This window comes from Scylla paramamosain, chromosome 30 (assembly GCF_035594125.1).
Source record: "Scylla paramamosain isolate STU-SP2022 chromosome 30, ASM3559412v1, whole genome shotgun sequence".
NCBI classification, from domain to species: domain Eukaryota; kingdom Metazoa; phylum Arthropoda; class Malacostraca; order Decapoda; family Portunidae; genus Scylla; species Scylla paramamosain.
The window spans coordinates 16,756,615-16,779,114 of record NC_087180.1 but is presented as its reverse complement, the minus strand read 5'-3'; the positions used below and the strand labels follow the sequence as shown (position 1 = coordinate 16,779,114).

Genomic DNA, 22,500 nt, shown 5'->3' with positions numbered 1-22,500 from the left:
AAAGAACAGATGAAAAGACGTAAAATAAAAAAAAGAAACGTAGTAATTTTCAAGAAAAGAAAGATGAAGATAACTTCTTTACAATACAATAAAGTATATATAAAAATAAAAATTAAACACTAAGAGTTCCGACACTTTACATGAAACTAAACAAAAAATAAATGGACAAAATACCAAAACAGGAAAAATAAAAACAAATCCCTCGAGGTGAAAAAAAGACAGACACACAGAGAGAGAGAGAGAGAGAGAGAGAGAGAGAGAGAGAGAGAGAGAGAGAGAGAGAGAGAGAGAGAGAGAGAGAGAGAGAGAGAGAGATCCATTTATTGCGAGATACAAGTGAGTGTAAGAGGAAAGAAAAAAAAAATAATGCAGTGAAACTAAATATAATTATTGTTTGTGTGAGAATATGAACAAATAATAAAGACGTTACTGATAATCACGGCAGATGTATAAACGGGAAGGTAAAATAATCTATACTTCTTGGGGATTTAATTCACGGTTGGCGCAATGAAATAAAACTCGAGGGAATAAAATGACATACATAAGGCCAAATGTGTAAGATGGTGGAATTTAATTCTTGGTAAGCGAAATATAATGGTAATAATAAAAGTAATAATAATAATAATAATAATAATAATAATAATAATAATAATAATAATAATAATAATGATAATAATAATAATAATAATAATAATAATGACAAAAGCAACAAGAGCAAAAACAAACAGCAAGAACAAGAACAAGAACAGGATAAAGAACAAACAGCAAGATAAGAACAAGAACAGAAGTAACAACAACTACATCAGCAGCAGCAGCAGCAGCAACAAAAGCACTACTACTACTACTACTACTACTACCACCACCACCACCACCACCACTACTACTACTACTACTACTACTACAACAACAACTACTACTAATAATAACAAAAACAATAACAATAACAATAACAATAATAATAACTGTCCTAGTGACAGTAATCTCGGACGTAATATTTCTGTCACTGAATCTGGTTTTGTGAAGAAAGAAAAAGTTTACATTTAAGATAACGTAATCCAATGTGTGTGTGTGTGTGTGTGTGTGTGTGTGTGTGTGTGTGTGTGTGTGTGTGTGTGTGTGTGTGTGTGCGCAGGGTCTAGCGGCGCGCGCACACACAGACACACACACACACATACGCACACACACACAGATAAGCGCAATTCACCACACATAATAAATATTACTAACAAAAAATAAAACAGCGACACGGAACCTGTTAAACTCCACACATCTTCCAGGTATTCTAATTCACCGCCGTGATCATAAATTACAAAACCGAGAGATGGAGAGAGAGAGAGAGAGAGAGAGAGAGAGAGAGAGAGAGAGAGAGAGAGAGAGAGAGAGAGAGAGAGAGAGAAATACATTACACACACCAGAAGGAAAAAAAAAATAATAACGAAAAACACCAAGATAAAATGACAATGAAACACGAGACGCGCCGGAGAATACACTCCCAAATATTCCTCTGAACATTAACGTTAAAAAAAGAAAACATTACATAAGATCGGCCGGGAAAAAAAGATCATTTGCGCGAGTTCATTTAGTCGAGAACATCCACCATCTTACTCTGTGCCTCGGCTACTCACTCCTTCGTCCTTCCTCGTCTGGCTCATCCCGTCCCTCTCTCCCTTACTTGACGGTGGATTCTGATTTATATATTTATGGAGCTCGCATGAAGGGGCGTAGATGAGCAACAGGTGGCCGGGCAGCGTCGGAGAACGTAAAGATAATCCCGCTTTGATAACTCCCGCAGCGGCATGGCGGCGGTCGGGAAGGTGGCGGACTCTGGCGGATATTATTTCTGTGTTCTTAATTTCCGTTTTTTGTTAATCGGGTGATGAATAACACCGTGAAGAGAGTCGGGCGAAGGAGTGACTGGATGGGATGTCTTATTATACCGCCCACGATGCCTTGTGTGTGTGCGTTTGTATATATGTGTGTGTGTGAGTAGCGGTGCCGGTCGTTCGCTATAGACACATGATGATGGAGCTAAAACTCAAGAGATGTTGCTGTATCGCTTCCGTAATGGTAATAATACTTAGGCATAACCTTACGGAAGGCAGAAAATCGAGTCCACGGAATGCCACGGCTCATGCTCCTTTTTTTTGTCGTGTTTACTCATATTTCTTCACATCAGCCAATCACTGAGGAAGCTGAGTGGTGTCCGTTTCCTCACGCTCGGTCACGGCTTGAGTCATAACCACCCGACTGTGTCATAATGGCTACTTCTCTTCCACTAACTCTCACTCACTTTTCCCCTCCCCCACTCACACCTCTGCCGCCTCAACACCCACCTCGCTGATGGCCACCGCGTCCCGCCACGAGAGGGACACGGAGGGCAAATCGAAGCCGGTGTCCAAGGGCGGTGCGGACGATGTACCGACGTGTGTGGTCCGCCGTCTCCTCCCACCCTCACCTGCCGACGTTTTCTTCTTTAATTCTCCAGCAGGAGTCTCCAGCGGCGCCTTCTGCATCTCCCGGCACGCAGGGACTTGTATTCTGCTGGTGGAGCGTGACAGGCGGCGCGGGTGAAGGAGCCGGAGATGTATTAAGGAGGTTAAATGAGGAGAAGTGTCTGAGGTATCACAATCAGCCTCGTTATCACCCGACGCCACCGCCCTCGTCCGCTTCCTCGCACTCGCAGCTCCGACCTCCCCCAAGGAGCCACCTAGCGCGAGGATAATTATTGTTCTATCGCCGTCATCCATTGTACGTCAAGTAGGGAGCCCCGGGATGTACTTAAATTGCCTGAAAATTGGGTTAAGTCGTGGCGGAAATGTGTAACGTCCGGGGAGTAAGATGGTCCCCGCCGCACCTTGGACCAGCGGGAGGAAGAAAGGAGGCTCATTATACCCGCGTCACATACCGTCCCGTCTCGCCCACCGCTCCGTTTACAACAATTTAAATTTTTCCTATCTTGAAAGTTTCTCTTCCATTTTCGCGATCGGAATTTCCTCGCATATCTTTGAGTGACGAGGATGTTTGAGGGATGTTTTTTTTTCTTTTTTTCTTTATCTTCCTTTCTTTTCCTGACAGTTTTCCCGCTTAGTGCCTTTTGTAGTCCGCCTTCCTGCAGGTAATTGGGTGTGGGATGACTGCAAAGTGAGAATGATCAATGCACCAAAAACAGAATAACATGGCCGCCTAGAAAGTCCATTACTGAGAGCCACAAATTTTAGTGAAACATGTGCTACAGTTTTTCGTCCATCAACTCCGCCGCTGACATAGTACTGGTGGTGGTGATGGTGGTGACGATGATGATGATGATAACAGTAGTAGTAGTAGTAGTAGTGGTGGTGGTGGTGGTAGTAATAATATCAATAATAATAATTACTATCTTTCTAACATCACCATCATTCATATCACCAATACAGCTACTACTACTACTACTACTACTACTACCAATACTACAACTACCACTACCACCACTACTAACACTATTACTACTACTACTACTACTACTGCTACTACTACTACTACTACTATCACCACTACCACTATAACTACTACCACCACTAATACAACTACCACAACTACTACTTTCACCACCACAAGACTGACAAAGAGCAACAAAACCACCACCACCACCAACAACGACTCATAACAAACAACAGATGAATAACGACCGGCAAAACACCAGACAAGGCCGCACAGAAAACGACGAAGGCGAGACGTTCCAACAGTCACCCAGATCACTCCGCCTCCTGCTGGGCGAGGCGGCGGCGGAGTCACGCGGCGGCTGGCGGCTCAAAGGTGTCCGGGTTTGGGAGTCATTAAACAGGTAATAACGACAAGCCGGGGGTGGTTCTCTCTCTCTCTCTCTCTCTCTCTCTCTCTCTCTCTGCTTCTATTTCTCTCCACATTTCTTCCTCTTTTTCATCCATTCTTCCTTTCTTTCTTCCATTCTTCCTTTTTTCTTTCATTCTTCCTTCATTTCGTTCTTCCTCCTTTCCTACTTTCTTTTCCTCATTCATTCATTCTTTTTCTCAATTTTAATATTGTTCTCTCTCTCTCTCTCTCTCTCTCTCTCTCTCTCTCTCTCTCTCTCTCTCTCTCTCTCTCTCTCTCTCTCTCTCTCTCTCTCTCTCTCTTTTCCTTCCTATCCTCATTATTAAAACTCCTCTTCTTGTTCCGCTTCTCTCTCTCTCTCTCTCTCTCTCTCTCTCTCTCTCTCTCTCTCTCTCTCTCTCTCTCTCTCTCTCTCTCTCTCTCTCTCTCTCTCTCTCACCAATAAATCCACAGTAACAATGACCTTTTTATCCTGCCGGCGTGACCTGGCCTGACCTGGCTTGCGGGGGCTTAACGCTTTGATGCTAAGAGGTGAGAGGGCCAGGTCGCCGCAGATCATCGCCATCATCATCACCTCTCGCGTCCAGGTGCCCCAGGTGAGGTTAATTATGAGGTAGGTGGGTAGGAAGGAGGGCAGGTGTTTTTGTGGTTTTCATTTCCCCCTTCTCTCTCTCTCTCTCTCTCTCTCTCTCTCTCTCTCTCTCTCTCTCTCTCTCTCTCTCTCTCTCTCTCTCTCTTCCCACTTTTATCTCTCCATCTTGTTTGTTCCATCTGTGCAATTTCCATTATTTGTTATCTCCTACATTGTATTTTGTTTTTCTCTCTCTCATTCTCTCTTTATCTATTCTATCTCTCTCCCTTCTTAAATTTGTATTGCCTTGTTTGTAATAGGTGTATAATTTTCACCCTTTTTATCTCTCTCTCTCTCTCTCTCTCTCTCTCTCTCTCTGATGAGTTCAGGTGTTCCTCTCTATAATTCATCTTCCGATTCTTGTGTTTGTATTTACGTGTGTATAATTTGCATTTTTTTTTGTTTGTTCCCGTGCCACTTGTGTGTGTGTGTGTGTGTGTGTGTGTGTGTGTGTGTGTGTGTGTGTGTGTGTGTTTGGTTTCTCTGAGTTCTATTCAAGTATATTTTTGTTGTTTTTGTCTAAGTTTTCGTCATTGTAAATTACTCATTGTGTGTTTTTTTTGTTATTTATATTGCTTTCTCTCTCTCTCTCTCTCTCTCTCTCTCTCTCTCTCTCTCTCTCTCTCTCTCTCTCTCTCTCTCTCTCTCTCTCTCTCATGTAACAACCAAGTCATACGCCATTTTCTCTCCACTAACCCACCTTCCTTTCCCTTCCTTCCTCTTTCCCTCCTCCTCCCTCCATCCATCCCTCCGTCCCTTCCTTCAGTATGTAAATGAAGACCAGTTCAAATTTCAAAAGACACGAGAATAATCATTGTACCCCCACAGACAGTAACCTCAGCCAAGCGTTCTCTGGTTGGCTCAAGAGGAAAAGTTAAGCCAAAGTACTAATAGCTGTGATGATGATGGTGATGATGACGCAAGGGAAGGCAACACTAGACGCACACTATACTCACACACTCACACTACACTGTCAAACATGTACCCTATTGCAACAGGAATCTGAGGTTAGGTTAAGTTAGGTTAGGTAGTAGTGATGATGATGATGATGATAATGACTCACAGGAAGATCACGCTACACTCACTGACTCACACTACATTGCTAAACACGCACTCTATTGTAAGAAGGTTTTAGCTACGTTAGGTTAGGTTAGGTTAGGTACTAAATATAATGATAATAACCCAAGAGATGACTACACTACACATACACTGACACACTCACGCTACAGTCAAACACACCCTATTACAACACGATTCTAAAGTTAAGTTAGGTTAGTTAAGATTAGATTAAACACTAGTGATGGCGACAATAACCTCAAGGGAAGATAACGCAACACACGCACATTCACACTACAGTCAAACACATACTACTGCAACAGGGATCAGAGGTCAATGAGGTGTCAGCGAGGAGATGGTCAGGGGTTTATGACCTGTGGAAGTTTTGACCGCTTTTCTCACGTGGCCTCGAAGCCTCTCATTACTTCCCATTGGCTCCCTCGCTGTCTCGACTCACGTGGCTGGTTCTCGAGGCGTCACATGTCATGCGAGGTCAAGTTACAGGATTTCTTGGGTCACGTGGGTTGAGGGAGAGTGAAGTGTGACCAGTGAGGGAGAGTAGAGTGTAACTTGTGAGGGAGAGAAAATATCATAGGTTATTTAAGAAATGGGAAGAGTGAAGTAAATTAAACCAGTTAATTAAGGTCAGGTAATTGATAAGTTAAGAAAAAAATTATAGTATAGAGAAGTGATAAGTTACTGATTAATGAAAGATACAAGACAAATTAATAATAGTAATAACTTATTAACTTCAACGAAATATAACAGTATGAATTCAGTAATTGCCTTGAAACTAAGATGCAAATATAATAAGGGCAAATTTTACACAAACTACTCTATCTTAGTCTTAATTATTTACCTTGCATGCTTCTCTTTCTCTCTCCCCCTCTCTCTCTCTCTCTCTCTCTCTCTCTCTCTCTCTCTCTCTCTCTCTCTCTCTCTCTGTTCCGTACCTCATAAAAACCTCACTAAACTATTGCTAATTCCCCTCGAATCCCGCAAGACAGTTCCACCGCCTCGCAGATCCACACCGCATATCACACCTCGGCGTCAAGCTCTCTGTATTAAGGAGGCGATAAACCCGCTCTCTCTCACACCCGCGCCTCTTCCCTGATCCTCACCGCGTCCGTCTCCACACCTCCAGCTCTCCCTCATCCCTCACACAGCGCCTCCTCCCACGCACGGTCTCCCACGCTTCTCATCCTTCATGCTTCTCAATGTTTCTTGCGTTTTACATTCCTCTCCTCTCTTGATTTATTAGTGTTTGATTTATTGTAGGTTTTCCAGCTTTTTTCTTTCTTTCTTTCTCTTTCTCTTTTCGTGTTATTTATATTTTCAGTTTATAAACGTTCGTGTGATTTTTTTTTTATTTCCTTCTTTTTTTTTTTCGTTTTGGTTAATTGGTTAATGGTGTCTGTCTTTTTTTTTCTTGCGTAAAGTTGAATTGATGTTTCACGTTTTCTTTTCATTGCAGTGCTGATGAACACATGAAATATAACGAGTTTTACATTTCTACATTTTTTTTTCATGCAAATCCTAAGAGTTATTATCTTTTCAAGGTCTTTGGTTCACTATTTCTCTTTGGAGTTTAAGTTTATCTTTGTCTCTTTAACCTTAAAAAGAATAAAGGTCACTGGAGTTGTTGCAAGAAAAGAAGGGAAAGAAAAAGGGAGGAAAAAGGAAAAGAGGGGAAGAGGAGAGAAATGAGAGAGGTGAGGAGAAGGCATCGCAAGAAGCAGAAAACAGTAAGAAGGACGCACAAGAGAAGAAAAAAAGACAAAATTGGAAGAGCGAGTAGAAAGAAGAGAAAAAAAGTGAAGGAAGAGAAGAGGAGAGAGAGAGGAAGAGGCATCGCAGGAGGCAGAAAACAGTACCCGGGGCCAGAGCACAGAGGTACAGACCCCTGAGCAGAGTTTCAAGACCCCTAATTCCCGAGGGGCGGCCATGATTGAGTCAGCCTCGGGGGCCCACGAACCAGGCAGAGAGAAAACACTCCCTATCTTCCCCCATCCCCCCCCGAACACACACACACACACACACACACACACACACCTCCCCGGGGAGCACCCAAGAGAGGACCCCCGGGGCGGCCCAACTCTCATTAACATCAGAAATCAATCGAGCGTCTTATCCCGGCAAAAATTACACTGCGCTCGGGACTCGGGAATCAATTACTCTCAGGTAATTAGCATTTTACAGCCCAGACCGGGGAGGGCGGCTTGCCACGGCTGAGGGTCACACGTCGCTTCTAAAACCCGGGATTTCCTCAAGTACTGACTGGCTTAGCGGCGGTCTAGGAGCACGGAAAGTTAACCTGCAGGAGGCTTAGACCTGACGGCGAGGTGACAGGGAGACGCAACGCCGGGAGGTCAAAGATAGAGACAGGGAGCATTGATAAGATTGGCGCAGTGTAAGTTATGTTAGTCAGAGACGTGTGGCATCTTTCGGTACCTTGTTAGTGAGGTCAAGTGGAGTCACTGCCGCCTCCTGACCTGTGATTCGCCGGTCGCCAATTAGAACTGTCAAAACACCGCCAACTTTGGGCCGGTGGGGGGTCGAGGTACCGACGTGAAGGGAGGAGTGAGGGAGAGATAAGAACAAATAGAATAAATGTGGTGGGGAGTAAAAGGGAGAAGAGAAAGGCCGATGGAGGAGAAAAAAAGGGAAGTTTGTGATAAGAGAATGCGAGAATGAAAGTAAAAATGAGCGGAGGGAAAGTGGACGGTATCTTTTGAAATAAACACCACAAAAAATAAGCCTTCCGAGAGAGAGAGAAAGACACACAAACACACACACACACACACACACACACACACACACACACACACACACACATCCCTTCTGCTATAAAAATAAAAACATGAAAAGGAGAATATGGAAATGGAAAAGCTAATGGGGAAGAAATGTATGGGAGGAATGGAAGGGAGACACAGGGAATGGGAGGCTGGAGGCTTTGAGATGGAGGGAATAAGGGAACAGAATAAAGGGAGGGAATATAAAGGCAGGTAAAGGGAAGATGAGCGAATTCGTATGTACAGATGTGCAAATAAGAACATCTGTGACCGTATCTGTGTGTTTGCGTGTGTGTGTGTGTGTGTGTGTGGTGAAAGGATTCATTAATTCATGACTGTGTGTGTGTGTATGTGTGCGTACGTGTGTATGAACAGTAAATGATCCTGATAAATGGTGAGGGATGACGAGGGTGAGGAAAAGAATGAGGAAGAAAAACAGAGGAAGAGAGGAAGAATGAGGAGAGAAGAAAAAAAAATATGGGAAGAAAGAGAACGTTGAAAAAGATTAAGTGTGTGTCTATTATTCTTTGTCGACTCATACAATCTCTCTCTCTCTCTCTCTCTCTCTCTCTCTCTCTCTCTCTCTCTCTCTCTCTCTCTCTCTCTCTCTCTCTCTCTCTGTGTGTGTGTGTGTGTGTGTGTGTGTGTGTGTGTGTGTGTGTGTGTGTGTGTGTGTGTGTGTGTGGGAAACCAAGGAGGGATAGTTCTGGTCAACCAACTTTACCTTCACTGACGGCTTTATCCTCTTCTTCCTCCTCTTCCTCCTCCTCCTCCTCCTTTACCACTACTATTTCCTTCCCTTCCTTTCTCTAATCTTCCATCACCATTCTTACATCTGTTTCTATTTCCAGTCACAACCTCCACCTCCATTTTCTTTCCTTTTCTCTTCCTCTCCATCACGAAATATCAAGAGGAACAAGATTTAAGAAGCTTTAAGTTCCTATATATTTTCGGTATTGAATTTAAGTTATAAGTTATTTTATTGTCATGTTTTTTCGGCTTTGGCTCATGATTTTTGTGGACCAGAAATCAGAAAGGTGGACAGATAAACGTGTGTGTGTGTGTGTGTGTGTGTGTGTGTGTGTGTGTGTGTGTGTGTGTGTATGTGTGAAGTTTCTATGGTGGTGGTGGTTGGTAAGGGGTGTCATAAAGTGTGTGTGTGTGTGTGTGTGTGTATGTGTATGTGTGTTACTTTAGGGAAAAAATGTCGTAAAAACTTTAGAGACTTCCTTTATCTTTAAAAATTACGTTCATATACCTGTCAAGCTCACCTCCTACCTTTCAATAACACCAATATATACAAGTCACACTCCCCACCAGGTAAGTGAAGGAATTACGAGGCAGGTTAACTAGTACACGCGTCTCTATTACCTGAGAAAAGGAAGGTCATTAGAATTTTAGAATTAGATAGGAAATTAATGAACTTCTAGAAATTACTAGTACATACTTGTAAAGCTCTTCCAGTAAATGAAAGAACTAGAACAACTATTTTATCCTGAGGAAAGGAAAGTTGTAGAAGTAAAAAAAAAAAAAAAGGAAGACAGGAATGTATAGAAATATGACAAATTTAGTGGATCTTTAAGAAGTACGAGTATATACCTGTAAAATACTCTCCTAGTGAATCAATAACATCAAGTACATGTGTTACTATTACCTGGGAAAGAAAGAAAATGTAGAGATTTCAGAATAAGACAGGAATTAAGTGGATCTTATAAAAAAAAGAGAAAAAAAACTGTCAGACTCCCTCCTAGTAAACCAGAGTACCAGAATAACATCTAGTACACGTGTTATCATAATTACTCGTACATGAGGAAAGGAAGATTGTGGAAGCTTCAAAATAACACAGAAACACATAAACATAGTGAATGTATAAAGAGCAGAATATTTACCTGTCAAGCTCCTTCCAGTACAGCAAATCAAGGCACCAGAACATCTAGTACGTGTGTTACTATTATTACTAGAGAGAGAGAGAGAGAGAAAAAAAAAGGAGTTTCAAAATAAGACAGAAACTTAACGAACCTTTAAGAAGTAGGAATATTCACTATAAAACTTCCCTATATAGTAACTCAGTGCACCAGATTAACACCTTGTACACCTGTTACTACAAACTGCGATGGTCGTGAGAGACTGGAGAGCGACCCGGCGTCTTCCACGTGACCTGGATCGCCCCAGATAGGTCAAGATAACAACAAATCGCTAATTGTTGCCGATGGAATCGTGATGAACGACCCAACCAATCGGGAAGGTCGTGACGGTGCTCAGCCAATCACGGAGCAGGAACGTGTTATCAGACTGTACGTGATAAGGGACAGTCGTATTGGTCGTTTAAAGGGACGAAGATGGAGGGAGGGATGGGCGGAGGAATGGAGGAATGGAGACACGAAAGGAGAGATATGAAAACTTAAAAAGAGGAAGGGGAGGAGGAGAAGCGTGACAGAGGAGTACAGAGGAGGAATAGGAGGAAGAAATGGAGAGATGAAAGGAGGAAACGAGAGATATAAAAGCTGGGAAAGGAAGGTGAGAGGAGTAAGATAGGAGTGAACGAAGAGGAGGGAGAGAAGGAGGAAGAAATGGAGAGAAAAAGAGAGGTGTGAAAGCTAAAAATGGAAGGGGGCGGCCGAGGAGTATAATAAGAGGAGGAGGAGGAGCAAGAGGAGGAAGAGGAGGAGTTAAAATGGTGTAGGTGAATGGTGCAGAAATGGAAGGAAGGAGAGAAGAGGAACACACAAACCCTTGAAGCAACAACAACAGTTAGTCTAGACAATTACTTTTAAACCCTAAACGTTCCCTTGACATGCTAGTATATATATATATTCTCTCCCTCTCCTTCTCCCTCTTTCTCTCTCTCTCTTTCTGACGATACACATCAGAGGTAGGAAAGTTTTTTCTCATCTTTTTATTTGGCAAAGTATTCAAATATCAGAGGTCTTATCAGTCTCTTATCTAAGGAGGCGGAGAGGCAACGAGGCAAGATAGAGCAAGATCAAACCCCAAAGATCGTGACTGAGAGGAGAAAAGGAGAAAAAAAAGACCCGAGTTTGCAGTATTCCATGAGAAGAAAAATATTACGAAGAAAAAAAGGAAAAAAGTCTCACTCGTCAGACCCAATCACAGAAACATGAGCATTTTTACGAATTCAGAAAAGCGTCGGCCAATGAGAGGCGTCGTAGCGGCAGTGTGTTATTTTCTCAGCCAATGGGAGGGCTGGATGAGAAAGTCGCTTATAACCACCTCATTTTCTCTGGTGTTTCTTTCTCCCTCTTTCTCTCTTTCCTTTCTTCTGTTTACACTTTTTATTCTTCTTCATCATTCTTCTCCTTATTCGTCCTTAACTAACCATCTTTTTCTTTTTTCTCTTTCTTCCTTTACTTTTCTTTATTTTTCTTCTCCCTCCTTTGCTCTACACATTAATACGTTTACTCGTATCTGTCTCTTCATTCTGGTTTCTCTTCCCTTCCTTCCATCTCCTATGCTTCACCTCTTCTCCACCTCCCTCCTTCGCAGTAGAAATTAGTACGTTTTCTCTCTGTCTCCCTCCGGCGTCTCTTCTCTCGCTTCTCTCCTCTTACTCTTCACCTTCTCCTCCTCCTCAGTGAATATCAGTTTAGTGCATTTCTCTCCTCCTTCTCTCTTCCTCCCTCTGGCGTTTCCTCCTTCTTCTCCTCCTCCTCCTCCTCCTCCTCCTCTTCCCATACAACCTCAGTGACACCTCCTTCGTGACTCAACCTTCCAGATGCTCGATGACTGTGAGGTGAAAACATTTCTCTCCCTCTCGCTTCCCCGCCTCGAAAACGTCTCTTCCCTTCAGACAATTGGCTTCGAGGCTTGTATTCAGAAACGCTCTGCTCACCCACCACGACTATTTTCAAAGACCACAGAGATGATTAACCAGGTTCTCAGGAGTGTTTCTGCTGTTGATACTGTGGGGATTTTGTTAATCTGTCACTAGAACCGTAAAAACACCCTTAAAAACACGTGTTACTTTACAAGACTATTTTCCAAGGTCACAGAGATGATTAACAGGGTTCTCAAGAGTGTTTCTCCCGTTGATAATGTGGAAAGCTTGTTAATCTATCACTAGAACCTTACAAACACCCTTAAAAACCCTTATTACCTTACTCTCTCACCTTTGGAAACCCGTGTCATCTTAACCGGAGCCTTCTCAGAGTAGTGGAGATGCGGCGCGGAGATGTTTCAAAATATGGTGCTTAGAGATCCCCCACAACGTCCCGCCGCCTCCCCACCACCCGCCAATTACTCGTAAATCACCGCCCAATCAATTAACACTGCAGATTATGAATAATTTAAAGGGAGCGAGGGAGAGGGTGAAGGAAAGGGTGAGGTTACGTTAAGGGGTAAATCTCCCTGGTGGAAAGGGTGTAAAAGGGGTGAAGAGTGAGGGGAGAGAGAGAGAGAGAGAGAGAGAGAGAGAGAGAGAGAGAGAGAGAGAGAGAGAGAGAGAGAGAGAGAGAGAGAGAGAGAGAGAATCCTTGGTCATAAACACGAAATATAAAAAAATACGTAGAAAGAAAATATCAAGAACAGAAAATAATGAAATAAAACAAGGAAATAAAGGAAAAAAAGAGATAAAAGAAGGAAATAAAATAGAAGAAAAGAAAAAACAAATGTCTTCCCTTTACCTTAAATATCTCTTTCATTTCCCACTTCCCTCCTCTCTCTCTCTCTCTCTCTCTCTCTCTCTCTCTCTCTCTCTCTCTCTCTCTCTCTCTCTCTCTCTCTATCAGATCTTCAGCTGATAACACACGTTGACCTGACCTCCTCCCTACGGCCTGCGTGACCTCCCGCCGGCGAGATGGACCACACAGCTAAATAATTGGTCTCGCCCTTGCTCTGTCTCCTTTGGTCTTATTCTCTCTGTGTCTCGGTCTCTTTCTCTCTCTTGGTCTTGGTCTTGATCTCTGTCTCTTGGTATTGGTCTCTCTTTCTCTCTTTCTCTCTCTCTTGGTCTCTCTCTCTTTCTCTCTCTCAATCTTGGTCTGTCTCTATGTTTCTGTCTCTCTCTATTGGTCTTTCTCTCTCTCTCTCTCTCTCTCTCTCTCTCTCTCTCTCTCTCTCTCTCTCTCTCTCTCTCTCTCTCTCTCTCTCTCTCTCTCTCTCTCTCTCTCTCTCTCTCTTTGTCTGTGCCCCAGTTTTGGTAAATTTTCTTGCTTTTGATGCTCACTAAGATTCTCACTCGAGTTTTTTTTTTCCGTCAAGAATTCGGAGTTGACTGATCGAAGAAAAAAATGGGTAAATGAAAGTAAATAAACTTGTATGAAGGAAGGGAAAGACTCGCTGATATAACATGTGACTTAAGATTTTTGCTTTATTATCATTATTTTTTTTCGGGTGATTCACTGGAGAAACAAAAATAAATAAATTGGCAAACTAAAATAAATTGAAATGTATGAGAGAAAGAGAATTCAGTGTGTTAAGTAAATAATTCCTGTGATTATCTAATGATCAATGTGTATACATATCTAAGCATGAAGAATAAAGATAAAGAAAAAATCATGTAAACAAATAAAGAAGAAAATAAAAGGACAAAAACTCATTAAGGAAAATACTTGAACAAGACAAAAACACCAGAACAGACAACACAATGATAGAATCTGTATGAAAATTGTTAAGCGATGAAATGACCCGATAAATAATTGAGCAAATTAGATACACTGAAGGAAAACTGCTAAAAAAATATATAATCTACTAACATCAGAGTTGTTTACTGATAAAATAATTCGATATATACAGTAACTAGCAAACAGAATGGAATATAAACTGCAGGAACCGAGGAAAATGAAAGTATACAAATAAATAATACGGATACTTACCAGTTTAAACCCACAGAAATTGCTAAATGATAAAATAACTCGATAAACAGTGTACTGGCAAGCAAAATTGAATATAAACTACATGCGCTGAGATAAATACACGTATATAACAAACACTACATACATTTAATAAAGTATATACCCACAAAAAAAAAAATATAAGGAAAAAGAAAAAAAAAAGAAAAGTATCTAAATAGTGCACAGGAAAATGTTGGTTGATCGTTAAGTAAATAAATGCAGCAATATTAAACGATTACCTTTCACTTATCGCGTATATATTCAGCGGAGCAAACAGTAAGTAGACAAGAATTAGCTTAACATGTCAAAATTCTATGTTACTGATGATGATTAAGTAAATATGTACGAAAATACTGTGGCTTTTGCAAATTTTAAACATTTTTCACGGTATGCTCTCTCTCTCTCTCTCTCTCTCTCTCTCTCTCTCTCTCTCTCTCTCTCTCTCTCTCTCTCTCTCTCTCTCTCTCTCTCTCTCTCTCTCTCTCTCTCTCTCTCAGACATGTGTCACCAACCCTCTCTCCCTTCCTCCCTCCCTCCCTCACTCTCTCCGTTGTGTCTCCTCCCATACTCCCTCCCTCCCTTCCTCTCCCACTGTCCCCTTTCTCTCCCCTGATCCATCACCATTACCACAGCATCCCGCCCCTACCTTTGACCTCCCCATCACCACGCGGCAGAGAGGAAGGGGGAGGAGGAAAGGAGGGGAGAGGACGTGTGAGGAAAGAGAGAGGAGGAATGGCGGGAGGTGAAGGAGGGGAGACAGGGAGTGAGGAAAGAGGGAAGGAGAGAGAGGGGAAAGTAAGAGAGAAGAGAGAGGAGGAAGGAGGATATGAGGAGAGATGAGGAAGGAGAGGAGGGGAAGAAGAAAAGATGCAAATGAAGAAATGGGATGAAGAATGAGAGATGATGATGAATGGAAAATTCGGAGAAATACAAAGACAGGTACACTCAAAATTATACGAAAGAGAGAGATAAAAAAAAAATAATTGCAGAAGACACGTGTTTTTTTTTCTTATTATGTTGGAGAATATAAACAAAATAATAACAGACAGTAAGTTAAATCATCCTTCCCTCTAACTTACACCTCTGCAGGACCTTAACAGTGACCACTACACTTACACTACACCCTGGCCAAGACCAAAACACCCATACAACACCTATTCCCTGGCCACAACACTAAGCACACCCTCTCTTCACCTCTACACCCTTCGTATTCCCTTCACAACACCGCAACACACACCACACCCTCCCTCTTCTCTCCTTTAGAACCGCAACACCCACCAACACCCACAGGACACCTTTCCCATGGCCACAACACCCTCAGAACACCCTCCCTGATCCGCTAACACCCCACAGCCTCCCCCTACACCCTCCCATAGACAGGACACCCATACAGAGCTCCCTAATCGGCTTAAGGACATCACGAGTCATTTAGGTATTCATGTCCTAGTGTTCAATGACCTCGAATGGCCTCCCTATGATCGTTAGCGCCCCTAGTTGACCTCTCTTAAGCGCCCCATTACGAGCTGGTCAGGTCATGTCAGGTCAAACTCACGCCGCTCGTCGGTCAATATCAGATTAAGTGTGACACGCTTGACGATCAGCTGTTTGGTGGACACGTGGGTTTGTTTACTGTTACAGCTGATTCGGTTTGCGGCTCAGCTTGGTGTGTTTATTTCTGGTCTTTTTGGGATTTTACGGTTGGTTTAATTTGATTTGATTTTTTTTGTGTGTGTTTGTATATGTTCAAATGACTTTTTCTTTTATTTGCTTTGAATTGTTCGCTTTTATTTTTTTTTGTAGTGTTTCGGTTCTCTTTTATAATTTTCTCCTTGTGAGTCTTCCGTAACTTTAATATTCTTTGTACTTCACGTTGGCATATGCATTTATGTAATATACTGTAATATGTTTCTTGTCTGGCTAATCTACGTTCTTTCTTATCATTTTCCTATCATTCCTTCTTTTCAAGTCAATGTTCCGAGAGTTGAAGTTATGAAGTCGAAGGGTTATCTTTGTGTCTGTCTGTCTGTCTGTCTGTCTGTCTGTCTCGCTCTCCCTTCCTTAAGTCACCTCGCTGGTAACTATTAGTAAGGCACGCCGGGTATTTCTGGTCGTTCCCACACTGCTCTTCGCCCCCTACGCTCTCTCTCTCTCTCTCTCTCTCTCTCTCTCTCTCTCTCTCTCTCTCTGGTCAATGGACAATGGTATTTAATGGTTGTGTTTCCACAGACTCACTGACCAGAGGGAGAGGAACAAGGAGGAGGAAGAGGAGGAGGAGGGGGAAACGGAGGAGGAGAATGGATGTCTTGTGGGAAAGGGAGAGAGAGAGAGAGAGAGGTAAGGAAGAGAAAAATGGCGAGAGGACCACAGATAGGGAGGATGAACGCCCGAAGGAAGGTGGATGGACAGGGAGAGACACCTGGAGGAGAGAAAAAGGAAGCAAACTGAAGGAAATACTGGAGGAAGGCGATTGGACGAAAGCAAGACAGAGAACAGGACGAGAAGGAAAAACAAGGAAGAAAAGACGTTATCGAAGGGAGAAGAAAGCTACAGATGAGAGAAAAAGGAGAAAGAGGAGGAGAAGGAGGAAAAATTTTAACTCACAAACTAGTCACTCCTTCACTGAGACTCCCTGAGCGGATAAACCCTCAGGAAGCTACAATAAGCCCAGAGTCTGCCGCAGTGATGTACCGAGACACAGGCTGAAGCAGATTGACAGGCTTATAGCAGACCTTTGCCTTGTGCTGTGTGAAGTGTGCTGAGGCGACCAATGCAACATCACTCAGTCTCAAGGAAATGCGCTTCTTCTTACCTCTTGTTGATAATGTTAATAAATGTCACTCAGAGGAGGAACTGGACCACAATAAGGACACCAGTCAGTTTTAAGTCAAGGTAATGTTAGTTTTCTTCCCTCTTGTGGTAATAATGTTGATAAATGTTACTCAGAGGACAAATTAGATTAAAGTAAAAATTTAAGTTAGTCTTAAGTCAAGGAATTGTTAGTTTTTTCCCCTCTTGTGGTGATAATGATGATAATTGTTACTCAGATTTGTTTGTTTTCTTGTCTCTCGTGGTAATGATGTTAATGAATCTCACTCAGATAACAAATTAGACTAATGATGACAAGACAAAAATTACAGAAACTTAAAGGAAATGCATAACAAAAATCCTTCTTGAGTCTGTTTCTTGCTACGAACTTCCCTACGGCACATTAACTAAACTGAGAAAGATGATACGAAAAAAAAAGTAACAAAAACGTAAGAAAATATGTAATAATAATAACCTTGCTTTAATCTGACTCCCCCTATCGACTTTCCCTCTCAAATATCACCAAAATATCCTAAACTCAAAACAAGGAGTAATAATTTCTTTGTTATTGTAAGAGAGACTGCGCAGTGTACATGGCTGCCACACAAACAGACGGACGGACACACACACACACACACACAGGCAGCTGCTTTATAATACATACACATTATCTTGTCCTTATCACCGCAGTACGCGTCCTCCCTCTCACAACACCACGAGAACAAACCACAATCACTTCCTCCATCACAGAAAGAACGAGAGTGACCATAATATACTCTCACCACGCGGAGGAGGAGGAGGAGGGGGAGGAGGAGGAGGAGGAGGAGGAGGAGGAGGAGGAGGAGAGGAAGGATGAAAATAAGAATGAAGGATAATGAAAATGAAAATGGATCAATATATAACAAGGAATAAAAAAGATAAAAAAAAAAAATGAAGGGAAGATGAAGCAGAAGAAAGGGAAGTTGGATGAATAAAGAACAAGAACAAGAACAAGAAGAACAAGAATAATAATAAGAAGAAGAACAAAAAGAACACGAACAAGAAGGTAAAAAAGGAGAAATCGAATCAAAACAAAAGGAAGAAAAGAAAAAGAAAAGAAAATATAGAAAAAAACGAGAAAAAAAAAGATTGAAGATGAAACACACACACACACACACACACACACACACACACACACACACACACACACACACACACACAAGCATCAATAAAGCTCAACCCATAATGCAAGGGAACAAGACGGGAGCAAAGAGCGAGGCGTAGCAAGGAACCAGAGCTAGTACAAGAGAAGGCGTCTGTCACACGGCGTAAGCTTCACCCGGATCGCTTCTTATCTGTTTATCTGTCAGCGGTGAGTGGGTCGTTGCCGCAGAGGGCCAGATAACGTCAGCAGCAGTCACCCAGTGTGTCCCAGCCTCCCGCCACGTCTTGGGAGGGCCCGTCGCCTCTCCCATTCACCGCCCGGACACTCCCAGGGACACAAAGGAACACAAAAGAGGAACTAACATTAGCGCGCCCGTTAAATATCACCAGGGTATTTCTGATGCGCTTTTCTATCTTATCTTTAATCTGAGCCTCCTAGGAATGAAAATACAGGAGTGATAGGAGTAGTAGTAGTAGTAGTAGTAGTAGTAGTAGTAGTAGTAGTAGTAGTAATAGTTGTAGGAGGAGAAAAGATGGATGACTAGTAGGTAAAGGAATTAATTTGTAAAGTACAGTTAAGTAAGAATACAAAGGGATAAAGATAATAGAAAAAAAGAATAGAGCTTGTTGAAAGACTAGAAGATAAATGAAATAATATATTACGTGAAAATGGATAACTAAAAGGAAGAGGAGAAGGACGGAGGAGCAAGAGGAGAAAAAATACGAAAAGAAACATGACACAAAAGAAAGAATGAGAAAATCTATAACGTGTTTACTTTTCTTAATTTCTGTAGCAACTGATGAGCTGACAGAGAGAGAGAGAGAGAGAGAGAGAGAGAGAGAGAGAGAGAGAGAGAGAGAGAGAGAGAGAGAGAGAGAACGGAGGCTGTGGGTGAGAACTGTTAGCAAAGATAGGGATTACCTCGTTTTCTTTGAGCGAAAAATGTTGTGGGTTGCCTCTACCGCCCATAAGAGAGAGAGAGAGAGAGAGAGAGAGAGAGAGAGAGAGGGAGGGAGAGGGTAAGAAGCAGCTCTATACAGGAGGATTAAGGCAAATTACAAGGGATCAAATGCTATAAAACCTGGACTTAGGGACACCGCTGGAAAGAGAGAGAGAGAGAGAGAGAGAGAGAGAGAGAGAGAGAGAGAGAGAGAGAGAGAGAGAGAGACGACACATGAAAGAGATCTAGTGGGAAAAGGATATGGACACGGACACACACACACACACACACACACACACACACACACAGGATAACCACAAGGCCACCACACACTCACCCTTCTCCCAGGACCACCCGCCTCAGCCTCACCCTGACTCACACTGACACAAATTCCTCACGATTCATCCTCGTCAACTGATTCTATCCATTTACATTCTTGCCCATACATTTTTTGAAAGGTGCTTTTTAGATTCGTCCGTCCGGTGGGTTTACGTGTTTATTTTTTATTTATTTATTTTTTTTTTGTTATCTCTTGAATGTAATGTCCAATAAATGTGTTTGTGTATATGTGGGTTTTACTTTCTATTTTTTTTTCTCTAGGGAATATTTCTTATTGTTATATTTATTGTTTTTTTCTTGCGTAGTGTAAGGAAGTAGATTTTTCTTTCTTTTTTACCTTCTTCAATGTGTCTTACTTGAATTACCTTTCTTGCATTTGTTGATACGGTGAAATTATTCCTTTTTCTCTCACTAAAGCTTAGCCAGTATATACTTCCCTTCATTAATCCGCTATAACATTTCCTTTACACGTATCAATCAGTAAGGCAAACATCCACAAAATCCTAAGTAACTATAATACCGTTGTCTGTTCTAAGTTCAATATACACGTAACACATTAAGTCATCATAAGTTAGCTTACATCAGCACCAGTACCCATGTAGGCTGTCTGTTCTGTTGAGGTCCATTTCTTTGCGTGGGGAGACGAGGAGAAGCGGACAGAGCGAGGGATGCCAGGGAGTCTCGGGTCTGGCGGTACAGGTCGTGTTGGTCAGTGGAGTGCAGGGACAAAGGGTCTGTTGGCCACACATATGTCTAGATGGGCACCCGTCCCTCGCTGTCCAAACAAAACTGTAAATCTCACTGCCCCATCTCTTGTCTCTCTCTCTCTGAAACTCCTTTATTCCTTTATTTTTCTCTCCCTCATTCTCCCTTTCCAGTCACATACCCTGAACATCTTCTCCATTATGCATTTCCCAGCTTATCTTCACCTGCTTTCCGTTCCTCACCTAAGCCACAAACTAGAGATATTAGTGTTTTCATCCTCTCCTTCCTTCCTCTGACCTTTCCTGTCCTTCTTCTCCTCACCAATATACTTCAGTTTGCTTATGCAGTCTTCTTCTATCTCCCTCCTATCTCTTTCCTCTTTCTTCTTCTTCTTCCTCCAATGTACATATACAGTCTATCTTTTCTCAGTCTCCTCTATGCTTCTTCCTCCCTCCTCACTCTTCTCTCTCCCATTCCTTACTCTCTATCTCCACCTCCTTCTTTTCCTCCTCCTCCTCCTCCTCCTCCTCCTCCTCCTCCTCCCCCGTCGCTACCAACAATGGTGACCCAACAGCGTGTGTTTGTATGTGGCGTCTTGTTGTGTGGACCTCAGGAACGTGGGCTGGAATGCGCGTACACACACACAAACACACACACACACACACACACACACACACACACACACGATAAGATAAGGTATATAAACACGAATTTCCATACACACAATAAGCACATTCTTAAATCAAGTTCTGGGTATCTTCACTATTATCACTACATATACTGACAGCTCTGTTACATACATGTCTACGTACGTACAAATAAACAAACAGACAGACAGACAAACATACATACAGACACATGTTCCTACTACATACTGAAAACGTGTGCTATTTTTGCTCAAGATATACATATACACACAATAGTATACTAACACACACACACACACACACACACACACACACACACACACACACACGAGGGAGTTAATAATAGACTTTTATAAACAGTTCCAAAAAAAGAAAGACACACCTATATTCCACTCACACACACACACACACACACACACACACACACACACACACACACACACACACACACACACACGTCGCCTCCTTCAGCTGTGTTTGTGTGTGTAATTTTATAACCCAATTTCTTATGCAAATTTTACCGCAATTCATCAAAAACTTACAAAAAGAAGGCGATAAATCTGTGCCTCGAGAGCCCTTGTGGGGAGGAAATTAAGATGTTGAGCGTGTGCGTTGTTACAGAGAGAGAGAGAGAGAGAGAGAGAGAGAGAGAGAGAGAGAGAGAGAGAGAGAGAGAGAGAGAGAGAGAGATGATATTCTCTATATTACGATATCTAAACTACTACTCTTACTGCGCCTACTACTACTACTACTACTACTACTACTACTACTACTACTACTACTACTACTACTGCTACTGCTACTACTAGTACTACCACTACTACTAACACTACTAATAATGAAGCGAATAGGCCATGTGGGGTTCTGTTCGGCACTTAAAACAGATCCGCACCAGATACGACACACACACACACACACACACACACACACACACACACACACACACACACACACACACGAGGAGTGGAAATGAAATCATCACCCCCTGATCTAATGATTAGTCTCAAGAGAGAGAGAGAGGGAGAGGGGAAGGTCAATCTGGACGAGGGACGATAAAAAAAAGGAGGAAAAACTTGAAATGAAAACAAAGTGACGTCTATTGAGCGAGAGGAGATTTAGATGAGTGTATTAGAGAGAGAGAGAGAGAGAGAGAGAGAGAGAGAGAGAGAGAGAGAGAGAGAGAGAGAGAGAGAGAGAGAGAGAGAGAGAGAGAGGATGGTCTAAGTGGGCCGAGATAAGGAGACTGTGAATAACCTCACTCACAACAAACAGTGAGGCAGGATTAACCGCCAGTCTGATATACCACTGGTGTGATGCCCCGCCGCGCTGAGAGAGAGAGAGAGAGAGAGAGAGAGAGAGAGAGAGAGAGAGAGAGAGAGAGAGAGAGAGAGAGAGAGAGAGAGAGAGAGAGAGAGAGAGAGAGAGATGAAAAGGTATCAATAAATATAAAATAAGCATCCTTTTAACATTTATTGTCTCACTCACCACACACACACACACACACACACACACACACACACACACACACACACACACACAAGGTCAGTGAAAGCAGTCTTCAATAAAATTAATCTCTCACTAATTAGAGAACAGTCGTCTATCTTTTAATCTAAATAAACTCGTAATTTTTACTAATATTCACAAATTTATCAGTTATTCAGTATATATACTCATTAATTCTTTTTTTCTCTCTCTCTCTTTCTGCCTGTCCATCTTTTTTCTGTCTGACTTTCTTTTATTTGATATTTTCTCAGACTGCCTCAT

The 22,500-nt window shown here is 42.3% G+C and overlaps 1 protein-coding gene across 7 annotated transcripts in view; it reads right to left on the bottom strand.

Annotated features, from left to right (window-relative positions):
• LOC135115936 (uncharacterized) overlaps positions 1–22,500 on the bottom strand; it is a 186,746-nt gene that overhangs the window by 92,336 nt on the left and 71,910 nt on the right. For 4 of the 7 annotated variants that reach the window (XM_064033076.1, XM_064033077.1, XM_064033079.1 and 1 more), the window contains exon 1: positions 2,334–2,766. The exons of the other annotated variants lie outside the window; for them this stretch is intronic. In XM_064033076.1, the coding sequence (XP_063889146.1) occupies positions 2,334–2,747 (414 nt within the window). In that variant the 5' untranslated portion in view covers positions 2,748–2,766. Of the gene's footprint in view, positions 1–2,333; positions 2,767–22,500 lie in introns of those variants that run through there. 7 annotated transcript variants of the gene reach the window in all.